This window comes from Parasteatoda tepidariorum, chromosome 5, assembly GCF_982258835.1.
Source record: "Parasteatoda tepidariorum strain Cologne lab strain chromosome 5, Ptep-v5.0, whole genome shotgun sequence".
Lineage (NCBI taxonomy): Eukaryota > Metazoa > Arthropoda > Arachnida > Araneae > Theridiidae > Parasteatoda > Parasteatoda tepidariorum.
Genome location: NC_141759.1, coordinates 21,756,911 through 21,774,804, shown reverse-complemented (window position 1 = coordinate 21,774,804; position 17,894 = coordinate 21,756,911). Strand labels below are relative to the sequence as shown.

The following is a 17,894-nucleotide window of genomic DNA, read 5'->3' as shown; positions in this document are numbered from 1 at the left end:
GACATTTATTTAAAAATATAATGCGAACAGAGTTGTTTAATCAGGAAGAGTTGTTTAGACAGAGTTGTTTAATCAGGTGCAAATTTACTGTCACATTGCAATTTTTCTTTATTTCTCCGTCAGTTGCATACAGGAGTGTTTGGAAAACATTGATTTTTTTTTAATTTAAATTTATTGCAAATTTATTATCGCGTTTTGATTTTCCATTATTCTTCAGAGGATGGTATTTGGAAAGAGATAAAATATAGATGTTTTTAGTATTTAAATTGATTATCATCTTAAAATTTTCTGTTATTTTTTAGTGAGTGAGGCTTGAGTCAGCAGGGGTGTTTGGACAGTGATAAAATATATATTTTTTTACTACTTAAATTTTTTTGCAAATTTATTATCATGTTGCAATACTCCTTTATTTTTCTGACTGTTTTGTCCACAGTTGTTTAGATACTTGGCACATACTTTTTTATAAGCTCCTGAAAAGAGAAACTTACTCGTTAAAGGAGGAAAATGGGCAATTTCTTTAATAAAAAAAAATTTTTTTTTACTACATTGCAAAAAGAACCTTATTTCAAAATCCATTTTAAATTTTATTCTATGTAATGTGAGTGAAAATTATTCTATATTATCCTATATCATTTCTTACAAAATATTCTCAAGTTTTTTTTTTTCTTTTTTCAAATATAAAGATTATTTAGGTAATATTTGCTTACCTGTTTGCCTCAACAAAAATAGCCAATGCACCAAAGGGTTTTTTAACTTACAAAAATGTTGCTGCCTTAAAAAAAAAATTTTTTTTTACATGATTATTTGGTTGGGAGTAGCTGTGTATTACACCTTTCTAGTTGGCCATTTTCTGTAATGCTTATTTTAGTTTCTTGCTTGCTATTGCTCGAAGTTACAAAAACTTGTCTATTATTGTTGCTGGTATTGATGCAGAAATTTTCCCATTACTTAATTTTCAATAATTTAAAGCACCAAACTAGTTTGAGAATCATATTTTATTTTTTGTGAATTTTTTTACTTTAGCAAACTAATAATACTTTAATAACTGATGATTTAACTAACTGAAAGGTTTAGTATACCTTATCTTCAAGTGAATATTGCTCTTGATTAAATGCATGCAGTCTCCCTCACCCCCTCTTTGCACACCATTGTATCCAGTAAATATAAATGAATATTTTCTGAGTAGATTATACAACCAAAGGCAATATATGTAACCTCAAAGTCGGTGGATTTTTATGAAACTTTGTGATTGTGTTCTGTACACTGTGATGTAGATTAATTATAAACTTTATTGTATTATATATTAATAAGTAGGATGAAATACAGCATCTTATAGTTTTTGCAAAAATGCGTAAAAAGTACTGAATTACATTTTTAAGAAACATATATACTTAAACATTTTAACTATAAAACGTTTTTTTTTAATATGTTTAAAATTAAGTTATGTGTTTAAATATATGGTTACATGTTATATTTTAAATAATTAAAATAGTTTTAAAAATTATTAAGGAAGAAAATGAAATGTTAATCAAAAGTTTGAACTGCATCCATAAACTGCTTAAGATTTTCTACCTTAAAATCATTTTAAACCCATTATACCACCAAAATGAGATAAATAAAAATGCTAAAAGTAATTCAATGAAATTGGCAAGATTTGGTTTCCTCAAAAAGCTAGAGCAAATGAAAGTTATCCCATTTAAAACTGTCAAAGTTGATCATTCAGCAGCTTATACTGTTTTTAAATAATAATATCAGGGGTCTGTCTAGGTTTTTCTGAGAGGTACCTATTTTGTGAAAATTTAGACATAATTTGTGAAAAATTAAAAATTATATTAAAAAATCAACACAAAAATATGGTAAAAATATGAATTTATCGTGTCTTAAGGGATACAAAAATAAAATTTTAAGAAAAGTATTTTGTGAAACTACCGTTTTTCCTAAAGTTGATTTTGTGAAACTACCGTTCTTCCTAAAATTGAATTTGTGAAGGTACCGCTAAACGGTAGTAAATTCGGCCTGGACAGACCCCTGAATATGAAAATGTTTTTTCAAGTTAGATTAAAACCAAATGTTCCATTTTCTCCTAGATCCAGTATTTTTTTCAGCTAACCAAGATGTTTCAAAGCATAATTGATGGGTTAAGGAGGATTTCAGAAACAAACATTGACCCTAATCGAGTTATTGAAGTCCATACTGATGACTATATATGCAGTGACGTCATTTCACGGCATGATTGCTTGATATTGTATCGAACACAAGAGAATGGAACTCCAAAGCTTGATATCGTTATGCAAATGGACATAAATCATACATTTAATAAAGCCTTTAGGTGATCTATTTTTATTCCATTTTTTATAAAAACTTTGTTTTTTTAAAATATGTATTCCTAGAGATGTGAGAGTACTCTTCTTAAAGACTGAAGATATTCTGAGAATATTCGTTCTCTTTATAGTTAAAGCAAAATTATGAAAAAAGCACATTTGTTTAGGAATTATATTTCATTCCTTCTTCTCAACATATAAAAAATAAAATTTTATGCTGATTATAAAATAGATCATTGATAGTTTAAAAAAAAATTTTTTTTTAAAGATTTTTTTAAAATGTGATTTTAACAAATTTAACTAAAAAAGTGCAATTGATTTTTTTGTTTTGTTTGTTTCTCCAAAACAAAAGCATTTTAAATTTATAAATGTAATTTTAATTTTCAAAAATCAATATCAAACTGTAGCAGAGAAATTAAAACTTAGTCGAATAAAAACTGATAAAACAAAGTAAAGTTTTTTTTTTTTGCGAGCAGTCTTTGGATAAACGAATGAAACCAACGATGACGTTTAAGTTCCCAAGATACGACGAAATACGCAAAACGTCAAATTAACCTTAAGGAATCCAAACTAGTATCACTCATCTGATCAAACTATTGGAACCATATTTCCCAGATTGTTACTTACCCCTATACTTCAAGCGTCAGAATCTGGTGGAAAAAAACAGTATGTTTATTCAGAGAAAGTATGTTTTTATGAATTTTAGTAATTTAATTTTGTCTTCACTTATTAATTAGGATATTGGGGGTCACCCACTTCATCAATTAAGATTAAGTCCTTAGACGTGAAGATGTGAGCATTCAATCATAAGTTATTCCGGGTGATCGATTACTCATTTTGCACACTTTACATGAGAGCTACTCTTGTCAAAAAAAAAAAGTTTTTTTTTTGTCAGTCCTTTTAATTTTCCATAATTGTAATGTGAAATAAAAAACTTCGAGTTTTTACTTATTTCTTGTAATTTTCTATGATATTAAATTATTATATTTTATTGCTTTTGTACTATAACCCTTTGTGTTATCGTTTACAAAAAAGACTTAATTGACATTCTTTATTGTGGAAATCTGATTGTTTCACGCTAGATTAGGAGTGCACAACCTTTTTGAGTGAAGGGCCACTTGCACAGCAGGCTGGCTAACGAAGGGCCGCAGATCTATTTAGACATGTTAATGACAAATGTAATAATGTTTATTTAAACATTAGCGTTCCATTTTTTTTTAATCAATAAACTTAGTAATATCAATAACTTAGTAGTGTTCCACTATTAGAATTCATTCAAAAATAAAAAAAAACTTATAATTTTTTTTTTACAAAAAAAAAACATGCAATTTTTATCATATGAACAATAGATTTATCAAAATAATTAAACATTGAAGAAAAGAAATGTTTTTTTTCTTTTATCATATCGTGCAATACGAAAATTCATTTTAGAATTAAATTCTAATAAATAAAAAAAAAACTGCAATGCCCACACATGAAAGTAGGAAAAAGTTTAGTCATAATTAAGTAATATAAATTCAAATTAAATATTTTAATTGAAGAAAATTTATAGGTTTTGAACAAAAGCCTAAAATAAAAACAAAACTGTGATAGTTCAAAATAAAATTCAATGCTTATTTTGTAATGTGCTTTATTATTTTATTTTATTAATTATTAGATTTTTTTTTTATATCGTTAACAGTTTCCTTTTTTTTATTGAAAAAGATCACTTAAGCAGCAAAAAATTGAAATCTAAACTACAAACAGTGAGCAGTTCAAAAATTCACGTTTTCCATCATTTTATGAATTTCTTAAGTTGCAATAACATTGCATTTAAATTAGGGAGGGATGTAACGAGTATTTAGCCCTTCTGTGAAAATTTCAGTTGGTTGAATGATCAGTCAAATATTCGGCAGAATATTTTTTAGAAATGTATTTTTCCAAGTTTTTTTAATTTTTGAATTTTTATAGATATTACTTCCTTTTTTTTAAAATTATAATTAGACAAGTCAATTTTGTCATTTTTTCAATACTTTGAGAATTGAGCTTATTATCACTCTTTCCCTGTACTGTAATATAAATAACCAGTAACATAGAAAAGTTTGATAATCAGTATTAAAGTTTTGTTTCAGGAACTAAGAAAAATTTGCTTTTTCTGTTTTTCTTTTTTAAGGCATTTTTATTATGACTCAGCATTTTTTTTTTTAAGTAAAGTTACTAATAAAATTTATTTTATAGCAATTTTTTTCTGCTAAAATTATGGCAATGAGAAAAGTTTGAATTGAGATTTTCGGCATAAGATTTTCATTTAAAAAATTAAGAACGCTTTTTTTCTATCTTTTTATTTTCTTTAAATTAAAAAAACCTTTTTTTAGACGTTTTCATTATAATGTAGTAATTTTTAAAAGCATTTCTTTCCTAATTCTTTTTTCTTGACTTTTTCTGGTAATTAAAAAACTGAGATGTTCAGCTTTAAAATTTTTTTTCAAAAATTAAGATTGATTTTTATGTTTTCTGTTTCGCTTTTCGACGTTTTCAAAAATGTTCTTGATTGGCCTTATTTTTTAGAGTTAATTTATGAATACGTTTTTTCAGGAAATATTATTCTGAGCATTGAAATTTTAGTTTCAGTGTTGCTATGCTGCTAAAAGATTTTGCTATTTGGCCCCAAGTGCACGGCGTTCAGTCCATTTCTTCTTCTTTTTTTTTTACCGAATATTTGATTTTTGATCAAATCACAATTCATTACCACATTCGACCCAAATCATATTCGTTGCGGAAATAAAAACGGAGGAAAAATAACTAGGATTTAAAATAAAACTGTACCGTATCAAAAATGGATTATTTAATTGCGCAATTAACAAACACGTGTCGTAATAACATCATAGTTAAATAACGGGATCGTCAAAATAATGTGGAAAAGCATAGAAATAAAAAATATATTTATGCTGCACTCAGCACGAATAAAGCGTTTCAAATGCATGAGTTAAAATTTGTATGTCGTAATAGAACAATTGGAATTTTTTATAATACGTGGAACGCATAGCAATAACTGCCGGAAAAAAATTTTGAAAAAAAAAAGAAAGAATTGCAAAAAAAAGATAAAAAATCACTTAGATTTAAGATGAAATCGTCACAAATAAAGTGCACAAAAAGTGATTATTTAAATTTGCGATCTGAAACTCGCATCGTAATAAAAATTCGGGATTTTCGAAATCACGTAGAAAAGGGGAAATAACTGTTTAAAAGAATCATTTATATTTACGATAAAATCGGCTTAAAGAAAGTGTGTTAAACGTACATTTACTAAAGAATCTGTTAAAATTGATTGTGTCAAAACGTGATGACTTAAAAATTGCCATTTTTTTTAAATTTTTTATTGTGTTTAGAATCTCTCGCGGGCCGCACTTTAGTAGTCGAAGGGCCGCATTTGGGCCGCAGGTTGTGCACCCCTACGCTAGATCATACATTACTTAAGTTATCAGATACCTTTTTGACAAACATTAAAATGTTCTTGACTCACATTTCATCATTATTGCAACTGATTTTACCCAATTACTCTTTTGATAGCAAATCGTAAATTTGGCTGCTTAAAACCACAATTAAATAGAAAAAAAAATGGGACAATGATTTCTATGTGATATTCTATCTTAATTTTTGATAAAAAATAAAATTTAAGCAAGTGTTTTATATATATATATATATATATATACATACAGTACAGAACCCGTTATCCGGAAATCGGAAAACCAAAAAACCGGAACAAAATTCGATAAATTTTCCCGTTATTTTTAAACAAAAAAAATTGTTTTTCCTCATAAGATTTTAGGATTTTTCGTTCTTTTTTGAAAGATGTTTACCTTACCATCATTTTGGAAATAATCATTGTATTACTCCATCGTTTTTTCTTCTTTTTAAGATTATGTCCAAAAACAAAATTTTTTTTAGTTGAGTTTAACAATAAAAAAACGGCTTTTTGCAGCGATTCAGAAAACCGGAAAAATCAGTTATCCGGAATAGCGATGGTCCCGATCGTTCCGGATAATCGGTTCCCTACTGTATATATAATCTTTAAATATTTTGAGTAATTTTACTAATGTTTATATAATTTAAAAATAGACTTAAAAAAGTTCCATGATTTTATGATTCTACAAGATTTTAATTGCTGTAATAATTATTGTATTAATGTTCTATTTTCAGAGTTAGATATAAAGTTTAATATCTTTCAAAAAAAAAAAAAAAACCTCATATTGTATGGTTACAAAGATTAGTTAAAAGATGAGAAATATTACTGAATTATTTTAGTACTAATGTCAATGTTTTAACAGTGGTGTTTAGTGACTGTTGTATATTATGACAATGCATGGCTATTGATTTATTAACAAAATTCATTTAAAATTTGTTATATAGTCATAAAAATGAATGTCATTGTTTTGTTTTAGTCTTTACCGAGCAAGTGATGAAGTCAGTAGCCAATTATTATTTTGCCAATTCCGTGAAAAGTTGCCATTACTTATACAGTGTGTGCCAGAAATAGGAACAAATAAGTTCACTCTACAGATTGTTTCTCAACTGATAAAAGAGAAGCCATCTTGGTGTGTTGCTCATATTGCTGCTCACCTAGGTTATGTTGAATGTTTCAAGAATACTGTTGTTCAGAGGTACTAAACTCATCCTATAATTGTATTGTATAATTTTTTTATGGACTATTTATTATACAGGGTGGCAGTTAAGTAGAAAAAAGTGAATGAAGTTTATCTATCTGAAAAAATCAGAGAGAAGAAATACATTTGAGGTTGTGAATTTTTTTCCCTCTTCTTTTTATGGACTATTTATTATGTAGGGTGACACTGAGTTCACTGATACAGGGTGGCAGTTAAGTAGAAAAAAGTCAATAAAGTTTATCTATCTGAAAAAATCAGAGAGAAGAAATACATTTGAGGTTGTTAATTTTTTTTCTCTCTTCTTTTTATGGACTATTTATTATACAGGGTGGCAGTTAAATAGAAAAAAGTGAATGAAGTTCATCTATCTGAAAAAATCAGAGAGAAGAAATACATTTGAGGTTGTGAATTTTTTTCCCTCTTCTTTTTATGGACTATTTATTATGTAGGGTGACACTGAGTTCACTGATACAGGGTGGCAGTTAAGTAGAAAAAAGTCAATAAAGTTTATCTATCTGAAAAAATCAGAGAGAAGAAATACATTTGAGGTTGTTAATTTTTTTTCTCTCTTCTTTTTATGGACTATTTATTATACAGGGTGGCAGTTAAATAGAAAAAAGTGAATGAAGTTCATCTATCTGAAAAAATCAGAGAGAAGAAATACATTTGAGGTTGTGAATTTTTTTCCCTCTTCTTTTTATGGACTATTTATTATGTAGGGTGACACTGAGTTCACTGATACAGGGTGGCAGTTAAGTAGAAAAAAGTCAATAAAGTTTATCTATCTGAAAAAATCAGAGAGAAGAAATACATTTGAGGTTGTTAATTTTTTTTCTCTCTTCTTTTTATGGACTATTTATTGAGCAGGGTGACACTGAGTTCACTGATACAGGGTGGCAGTTAAGTAGAAAAAAGTCAATAAAGTTTATCTATCTGAAAAAATCAGAGCGAAGAAATATATTCAGGCTTGGGTATTTTTTTCTTCTTCTTTTTATGGACTATTTATTATACAGGGTGGCAGTTAAATAGAAAAAAGTGAATGAAGTTCATCTATCTGAAAAAATCAGAGAGAAGAAATACATTTGAGGTTGTGAATTTTTTTCCCTCTTCTTTTTATGGACTATTTATTATGTAGGGTGACACTGAGTTCACTGATACAGGGTGGCAGTTAAGTAGAAAAAAGTCAATGAAGTTTATCTATCTGAAAAAATCAGAGAGAGATATTTGAGCTTAGGAATTTTTTTTTTCCCTCTTCTTTTTATGGACTATTTATTATATAGAGTGGCACTGAGTGTACTGATACAGGGTGGCAGTTAAGTTGAAAAAAGTCAAAGTTTATCTATCTAATGAAAAAATAATCGGAGACAAGAAGTATATTATAGTTCACTTGGTGAATTTTTTTCATCTTTTTGTGAGCTATTTATTATACAGGGTTGTCGTAGATTAAGGAAAAGTTAGGGAATTTTATTAATCTGGAAAAACCAGGAAAATGTCAGGAAGTTTAATTAAGATATTCAATAAATCAGGGAAAGCAAATTCATTTAAGTTTAAAGTACTTGTTCAGAGGTGCTAAACTCATCCTATAATTGTATTGTATAATTTTTTATGAACTATTCATTACACAGGCTGGTACAGAATTCACTGATACAGATTGGCAGTTAAGCAGAAAAAAGTTAGTGAAGTTTATCAATCTGAAAAAATTGCAAGGAGGGAATTTATTTGAGTTTTTGAATTCTTTATTGTGAGCTATTTACTATACAGGATGGTCCTAGATCAAGGAAAAATTAGGGAATGTTTTCAATTTGGAAAAACCAGGGAAATGTTAGGAAATTTAATTGAAATATACAAAAAGTAAAAGCAAACAAATCAATTTAACTTTAAAGTACCTTCAAGTCCACTATTCCCCCCCCCCCCTCAAAAAAAATTGGTCTTGTAATAATTTATTTAAAAAAAGAAATTGTTTATTTTCAACTTTAAAAGCAAATATAAGTGTTAGTAATATAGTTTTTTTACATATGAATGAAGCATAACTGGAAAATTAATAATAAATTGTACGCCTGCCAAAATCGGGAAAATGCAATAAAATCAACCAGAAACGTCGGAGAATTGTTTTTCGGAGTGTTAGTGGCCTAAAGTGTTCTCTCCTCTTCTAGTCCCCCCCCCCTTCAAGACAAATATAAGTTACTTCATTTGCATACTATTCAAATTTGAAATGTGTCAGTCATCTTGGTAGTTCCCTGTAGAAACACAAGAAAATTATTGGCTGAATATTTTACCGAAAAACGTTATAATACTTTATTTCAAGAAAAAATTTCTTGTTTCAGTTCAATTAGAATAAGGTTTCTAAAAAAAACAAAATATTTTAGTAAAATTAATGAAGTTTATATATATATATTTTTTATTCATTTATTTTTTTTTCCCCTACCATTTGATTGCATTTTCAAAGTTCATGTCACAAGTGGCACCTTTTTTAGTGTTCTGAAAAAGGTGCCTCCAATTGCTCCAAAACAGGCTTTTTTGATTTTATTATATTTTGAATCGCAAAATGGCTTTCAACTGCTGCTGCAATTATTGACTGTTGTCTTAGAGTGATAACAATTAATTTCCGAAATTCAAAACACCTGTAAGGGATCATTGTCACTCTTTCTACAATTATGGCCTGATTATCTAAGAAATTATCCTTATCATCAGGAAAAGAAGTAATAATTGTAAGAAATTTTTTGCAAGGAATTCACTCCTGCCGAAATTGTTGAGGTGTAAACAAAAGTTTAATGCATAAAATACAAGTCTGTATGTGCAATGAAGAACTCTGCATCCTAATGAATAACACTTTTCATTTCAGCCAAGTGAATATTATTTGTGAAGACATGTTAATGACGCCTCTACATGTAGCTGTCAAGGCACAACAATTAGGCTCTGTTGTAGCATTGATGGATTTAGATGTTTTAATGGATAAAACAGACATGAATGGTGAAACAGTATTTCATTATGCAGCTACAACAACCAAAGACATCATTCAAGTTAGTTAGTTTTTTTTTTTTGGTCTTAACTATGTTATGAAAGTAAATGTTATAATACAAATTTTTTTTAAAGAAATATATAAGAAAATTTAAGCAATTCATTTTAGATAAAAAGTACTTTCATTTCTTATAAAAATTAGTATTTCAATTCGGAATGATTATATTAGAATTATATCTGTTAGTCCAGTGTTCCCCAACCCCCAGTCCGCGGACCGTCTGTGTGTCAAATGGTACTGGGCCGCCCATTTCATTGAAACTGAATTTAAATTCCTAGGTTTATACCCCAAATTAAAAATATCTGTGTTCCAATTAAATTTTATTTATTTAGAAAAGGGGCCCCCGAAGGTAGTGACATGAATTTTTTAATGTTTGTAATGTATCATTGTCTCCGATTACCCCCAGATGGAACTGTATCATTGCAAAGAAACAAGCTCAGGGTTCTCATTGATTTAACGTTCTAGTAAGTTAAAATGTTAAATCAATTTATCTTTATTTTTTGGTGTAACTGTATTTTATTTTGAAGGCGTGTTTAAATACAATTAAATTAAAATTAATAAATCAAAATAGTTTAAAATCTAAACAATCAATGCCCCCCAGCGGGCTGTGGTAAAATTATCAATCGTTGTCAGGTTTGTGGCAATAAAAAGGTTGGGGAACGCTGTGTTAGTCTATATAGTATTGAATAAAAGAATCTAATACATATTACATTTCTGTTTCTAATTTAATAATTACAAGGTATCTGCACACCTGGAAAGTCATTAAAATTTGTCATGGAAAGTCATGATTTTCTTTAATAAATACTAAAAATTCATGGAAATTCCCAGTTCATCATGGATATTTGGCTATTGGAGTCCTTACTAATGTCACACAATTCGAAAATCCTATATCGCAATTTGTATTCACATGCAGAGCCTGATCTAGAAATGTGTGATGCCATAGGTCCAGGAGACTCCTGGTTTAATATATAGTTGCATTAAAATTAAATTTGGTAGTAGAAGTCATGGATTTAAAAACTCTAAATTTAGCAGATGCTCTGTAATTATCTAATGTACAAATGTTTAATTTAATTGCGATGGTAACAATTTGTATAAAATCGTTATAATTTTTTTGAAAAATATGTAAATGATCACCCATTTTCTAAAAATCAATAGAATTTTGTGAAGTAAAATATTTACATAAAAAACATGAATTATAATAGCACTAATTTAAAATAATGTTAAGGTAGTGTTTATTATAACTAGTTGTGTAACTGTGCAATCATTTGAATTTAACAACTATTACTTCTCTATAATATAGACTATGGTGTGAACATGGATATCATTCATTTCCATTATCTAGGAATCAGGGCCACATATTAACTTTATTAAACCCTTCTAAATACTTAATTATATTCTACAATTAAATGTATTGAAATTTATTATTATAAATTTCAATATTTCTGCAATTAAATGTATGCATTATTTATAGAATTGCATTTAATTTAAAAACTATATTTGACTCTCTGTTTGCAGTTTTATGTTTACAGAATCACATTTAATATTTGAAGAAAAAAAAGGTTTTCAAATCACTAAAAAATTCATTTTATGTCAAAAAGTAATACTTAAGCATAAGTTTGGTTAATATTAATCTTTTCAGTTTTGTTTAGTCTAAATTAAATTGTTTCTGTATTCCACTATTTGTTTCTTTAAGAAAAGTCAATAAAACAATTGCAGCTCGTCGCTTAATACTTTTGTTAACAATGTTTGACTTTTTAAATAATTGTTTTTTAATAATAAAATCCTATTTATAAATTTAAAAAATAAGAAATTTCTTTAAAATTCACATTTGCTTTGCAAATAAGACTTATATAGAACAATAAACAACAGAACGATATGTTTACTTGCAAGAATAAATCTAAAAATATTAAAGTATCATACTGTTATTAAAGTTTTTTTTTTTATAATAATAATAGATAATAAATATATAATAATAAAAAAAATTTAAAGCCCCATCCTGTAACGATTGTAAAAGTGACAACAAATCGGCTAAAATATATAAATGTACAAGTTTCCTTGTGAGAACATTATAATTTTCATTAATATATATAAGTTTAGTTTAGCCTTTATTCGGTATTTTTTATTATTATTTAAAAATGAAAATTTAGTTCTGTGTTAGTTGCAAATAAACTGCAAAACAATTTTTTTAAACAAATCTAGTTTTTTTTTAATTACTTATCACATTATATATAAATAATTTAGTTTTTTAAAAAGTTTATAATAAGAAAAACAGCTTTAAAAATGTAATATTCATTGAAAAAATATTTTTATTTCATAGAATTAATCTTTATTTAAGGCTTTGACCAAGAAACCTGTTCATAGTGTTATAAATACGTTCAATACCAAAGGTTGTACACCATTTCATTTGGCATGCATGGCTGATAAAACGGATTGTGTGATGGAGTTTCTAAAAGCTGGAGTAGATGTTAACCTCTGCTGTGGCGTGAATTTTCCTGACAAAAAATTTTCTTCCAATTGTGATTCTCCTTCTAGGTAACTCTTTTTTTTTAATTATTATTATTATTATTATTCAAAGCAAAAAAAAGTTTCTTTTTAACATTATTCTTTTAATTTTTTTCCGAAGAATTTTGATATTTAATACAAGCTATGTTTTCCTTGTAAACCATTTATATGTTTATCAATTATGCTAAAAATATGCATACTCATTGTACTAGGAGATTAATCAAAGGAATATAAAAGGTTAAAGGACACAAAAGAAAAGATTTTTCTCTATGAAATAAAGTTCATATAGTGCTATTTTGTAAATATGATCTTAATGATACAGTTGTAAATTTAATTTTACTTTAAATATTTCTTAGGGTTTGTTGGTTTAAATCAACTGATGTTTTTAAATAGAAATCATTGATTTAGATATTCACAGAGTATTATAATATGAGATTATTTATTTATTTTTATAGTTTTTAAATGTATTGTAAACATATTGCTGTGTGAATTAGTTTAAATTGGCAAAATTACATAATTATGTTGTGTAAGAAAATGCTGCATTTTTAAAAATCTTATAAATTTTTTTGATTTTTTTTTTTTAAATTCACATAAAGAACAAAGTGAAATTTTGAGGCGTCCTTTTTATACCTATACATTTGTAAAAATTAGTTTTCATATTTATATTTTTTGAAAAAAATATAAAGGTAATAAAAATTCCTTGATGTAAAACATATTCTTCAAAGAAACATTTGGTTTTAGCATTGGAAATATGCTTCTGAATCTTAAAAGTTCCAACAGTGAGTATAAAAAGAAAAATTTAATAAAATAAAAAAAACTATTTAACGATAAATTCAGATTCTCTTTTTTATAAGATGGGTTTTTTTTAAATAAATTATTCTATGTATCTACTACAAAAGATATAAGAATATAGAAATATCTGAACACCTGCAGTTAAGGTAAGGTATGAGGTGTGAACGATTTATTTAAAGAAAATGACTTGGGCTTGCGAGTTGTTTATTTTAGGCCTGTTTTTTAGAAGTTAATAAGAATCCATTTCTTTTCCATTTTTATTAATTTAAGACATACATTTGCATGTATTATGAATTGTTATAAAACAATTTTTTGTGCATTAATATATTTTTTAAATGTTTTGTTGTGATCTATTTTTAATAATATTTCTATTTCAATTGTATTTTAAAAAAATTTACTTATTATAAAATGAATTTTTTAAAGTGTATTTTTAAAAAATGAAAAAAATTTTATTTAATTCTACTGTCTGAAAATTAAGTTTGCTGAAATGTAATAAGCCTTGTCTATGTTGTTTTTAGATCAATGAAAGAAGTGTTAGACACTTATAGTAATAGATTTTTCAACAGTGATATAAAAGGTGGTGGAACACCTCTTCATTGGGCCAAAACACCTGAGGTATTTATTATATAACTTTAATAGCAAATTATATTTCAAATCATAAATATTACAATTTAGTATTTAGGGATCTGTTTAGAAGAAATTAGGGTCCATTAACGGACTCTTCACAAAATATCTTTTCATAAAAACGGACCCTTCACAAAATATTTTAACTTAAAAATAAACCCTTCACAAAATATTTTAACTTAAAAATAAACCCTTCACAAAGTAATTTATCTATTAATCGAACACTTCAAAAATTTGTTTATCTTCCTTGTTTTGTTATCAAATAAACCCTTCCCAGGAAGGGGGGGGGGGAGACAGATGTAAACGAACTAAATTTTGTCTTCGGCAGATGCTTCTTCCTTTACTTGTCTGATGAATATTCTGCGTTCAGCAGTATAGGCTAAATACCAAATATTTGTATGTTGCATCGCTAATTTAGTAGCTGCAATTGCTGTTCATTTTTTAAAATTTAATTTTTTTAATTATAATTTTACAGTGTTGAGCATAATCTCGTATGTCTTTACAATTTAAAAACTCATTGAAAAAGTTTTTTTGCAATAACGGACCCTATTTGCACAAATTCACAAAAGCGCAGACCCTGGTTGAAAGAATGTGGCTTGACATTTATTTTATATTTGCAAATTATGAGTAATTTTTTCACAATTTTACAAAAATGGACCTTTTACAAAATGTCTGAACAGACCCCTGGTATTGCTTAAATTTGAACCTCATTTTTCAAAAACATAACAAAAAATCAAATTAATGTTTGGAAACTACTACGATCAAAGTTAAGAAGGATTTTTTATTAACAGCTCACTGAAGTGTTGATTGAACATGGATGCAACGTAAATGCTAAAAATTTTCAAGGTGACACTGCTCTTCATGTGATGGTTAGACGAAATCGTTTGTCTTGTGCTGTCATGCTATTAAGTCATCAAGCAGATGCAAATATTCAAAACTCAGAGGGTAACACACCTCTGCATTTGGCAGTAAAAGTAAGTGAAAATTCCATGGTTAAAATTACTGCAAATTTGCAGTAATTCCTATTAAAAAATAGTCTGAAACTTAATGTGCCGGATTTGGTAAAATTTTAAATTTAAATGCATATATACAGCTTCCTATTCATATTTTCTGCTTTATTTTTGTGAAAATATTTGCTCTACAATTTGTCTGTAAATATATTCAGATAAAAACAGCATTAAAAAGTAAGCTTCTAATTCCAAAAGGAAACCAATGCTGTTAATAATAATATTAAACAAAAGACTCAAATGAGTAGATTTTTGAAATAAAAATACTTATAATTTGAAATATAGATGTTTTTCTTAAAAGTGTTTTTAAAAATCTACTATCATGATTCGTATTCACGCGTTTGTTAAATCAAACATCGATTTTTGTATTTATACATTATTTAAAAGTCACGCATTGTGATTCATTCATATTCACACAATCTAATAAATTGTGCATCGCCATTCGTATTTATATGATTTAAAAATCCAGTATCGTGATTTGATTTTTACGTTCTTAAAATCCAATATCGCAATTCATATTCAAGTGATTTTATAATTTAATATTGCGATTCAACTAAGAACATAGTTTTTCCTTAAATAAGTTACTATAAAAGTGTGAAATTCGTCATTGGTAGGTAGTTTCATTATAAATAATAGTTTAAAAAGAATCATTAATAATTTAAAATTTTAATTTGTTTATTTCAACTATAATTTTATGTTTGCATGCAATTCAAAGGTTTGATATAAAGATTACAAGACATCAATTTATTAATAATTGCAAAAATTGAAATAAATATAAAATTATCAAAAATGTTATTGAGTGTGACATATTGCATATTAGTAGAGCTCGAATTTTGATTACCCAAAAAAATCCTTGGAAATGCCCTTAAAAGTTGCTAGAAATACACCTAAAATAGAAAAAAAAATTCCCTTATGAACAAGAATTTCAATGTGAGACTTTATTTCTCTCCTTTAATTACATATATTATTCTGCATATATTTTTATGACATTACATACCTGTCCCAACTTTGAGTTTACGATTACCAATATTCAACTTCGTGGTTTTGTAATTTTAAACCCAATCCAAAAGACAAGGGAACTCCTGGATCAAACATTTGCCTTTGTGCAGAACTATCCTGCATGAAGAGGAAAAATGCAAAAATAACACATAATTTGCCTAACATCTAGAAGCTATGTACTGTCTAAGAAGTGCATTGGACCTAGTTATTCCCACTGTTACAAAAACCTTTTTTAACCATATTTGTTTATTAGTGAAATATATTGCACAAAGTGATGAATTTTCTTTCATTTTGTATTTTGCCATGTAAAATTATATTCTATGCAAAAAAAAAACTGTATACTTAACGATTCAAATTTTTTTCGAACATTCTTAGAAATAATAATAACAAATATTTACTCAAATGTATTTTTTGCATCGCATTTTCTTTTAATAAACGAATTTTATAATTGTGTGAGAAAAAAAATTTAAATTCGCTTAAAAAGTTCTCAGAATTTAGTGAAATATGCTAAAAGTAAAATTAACATTAACGAGTCGAAACTTTAGACCACTCTCTTGATCAAACTACGGGGACCAAATTTCCAGTTAACGGCTACTCCCTATACTTTAGGTATCAGAAATCTGAATTCGTCGAAAAAAGATATGTTTATTCAGAGAAAGTACGTTTTTGTACCCGATTTTGTAACTTATATTGTATGTGCTTACTAATTAGCATATTTGAGGTCAACCCCTCGAGCCATTAAAATTGAGTCCTAGAACGTGAAGATCCAATCATTAGATCTTAAGTTATGTTATTCAGAGTGGTTCAATTTTTGGGGGGGCACTGTGCATACACTGCTGTCATGTGTATATCTGCATCATTCTGAGAATTGTGTCTCTTTACATAAAAATACTTATTAATTTAAAATGACCATGAAATATTTCTCTACAGATATCACTGAAATTCTTTGATATCCTTACCTCAACGATTTCTTTTAATCATCCTCCAATACCTTTTGTTGTTTTATTGGTCAAAACAAAAAGATTTTCGCCCTCTTTGTACTTGGTTGTTACGAAGTTCAGTTATATTTTAACCCTTTGACTACGAATTTTAAGAAATGATTTTTTTGTCCTGTTTACTGTTCGAAAGGACAAAATAGGTCACAAATAAGGCAAATTTAGTATTTGGCATTTTTCTGAGAAGCGGTTATCAAATTAGAGGCTTTGACATATATGTCCTGGCCGTACTTAATGGTGGGATACATATGTCCATTAGTAATTTTTAAACACTTGTTGAGACAAATGAGTCCCGTTAGTAGTCAAAGGGTTAAAATCTCATAAACTCCAAAAAAAGAAAAAGACTTTAAAAATGTTACTAAAATGTAAGGTATGTAAGACTTTAGTACTTGCATTACAGTTCTTGACATTATTATTTCTGTTATAATTAAATGTCAAAATTGGATCATTTTCCCTTTCAGAGTGGAGATTTGTCGCTAGTCCAAACTTTTATTGCATTTGATGCTGATGTAGACTTACTAAACAATCATAGTGAATCACCTCGTCATATAGCTGCCACTGAAAAGAAGTGTGCCCTTGGGGAAATTCTTTACGCTTTACACATCATTGGAGCAAGTCGCTGTTCTGCTCCCATGCATTCATGCAATGATGGTTGCAACATTAATGGACAATTTAATGGGATTCCACCGGAAAACTGTGCTTTTTCGAAAATGACTGAAACAAGTGAATATCCAACTCCAGTCTTTATTATTATATTTTGCACAAAATAAAACAAGGCAGAGAAAAAATATTTCACTCATTTCGAACAGCATGGTGCTATATGGTTAAGGATAATTTAGGAAAAAAAAGGGAATTTAAGGAAACAGGAAAAAATATAAATTCCTTAGGGGAAAATAGAATAGAGCACAGTTTTTTGATATCATTAACTTACTCTTTTTTGCAATTATTTTTTGTTATTCTCTAGTCTTTTTCTGTAACCAAAGAACATTTACCTG

At 27.5% G+C, this 17,894-nt stretch overlaps 1 protein-coding gene across 2 annotated transcripts in view; it reads left to right on the top strand.

Annotated features, from left to right (window-relative positions):
* The window catches only part of iPLA2-VIA (calcium-independent phospholipase A2 VIA), a 34,458-nt gene that overhangs the window by 493 nt on the left and 16,071 nt on the right, over window positions 1-17,894 (top strand). For both annotated transcript variants that reach the window (XM_071185984.2, XM_071185985.2), the window contains exons 2-8: window positions 2,088-2,329; window positions 6,743-6,961; window positions 9,807-9,984; window positions 12,316-12,512; window positions 13,793-13,889; window positions 14,690-14,872; window positions 17,361-17,622. In XM_071185984.2, the coding sequence (XP_071042085.1) occupies window positions 2,115-2,329; window positions 6,743-6,961; window positions 9,807-9,984; window positions 12,316-12,512; window positions 13,793-13,889; window positions 14,690-14,872; window positions 17,361-17,622 (1,351 nt within the window). In that variant the 5' untranslated portion in view covers window positions 2,088-2,114. The remainder of the gene's footprint in view (window positions 1-2,087; window positions 2,330-6,742; window positions 6,962-9,806; window positions 9,985-12,315; window positions 12,513-13,792; window positions 13,890-14,689; window positions 14,873-17,360; window positions 17,623-17,894) is intronic.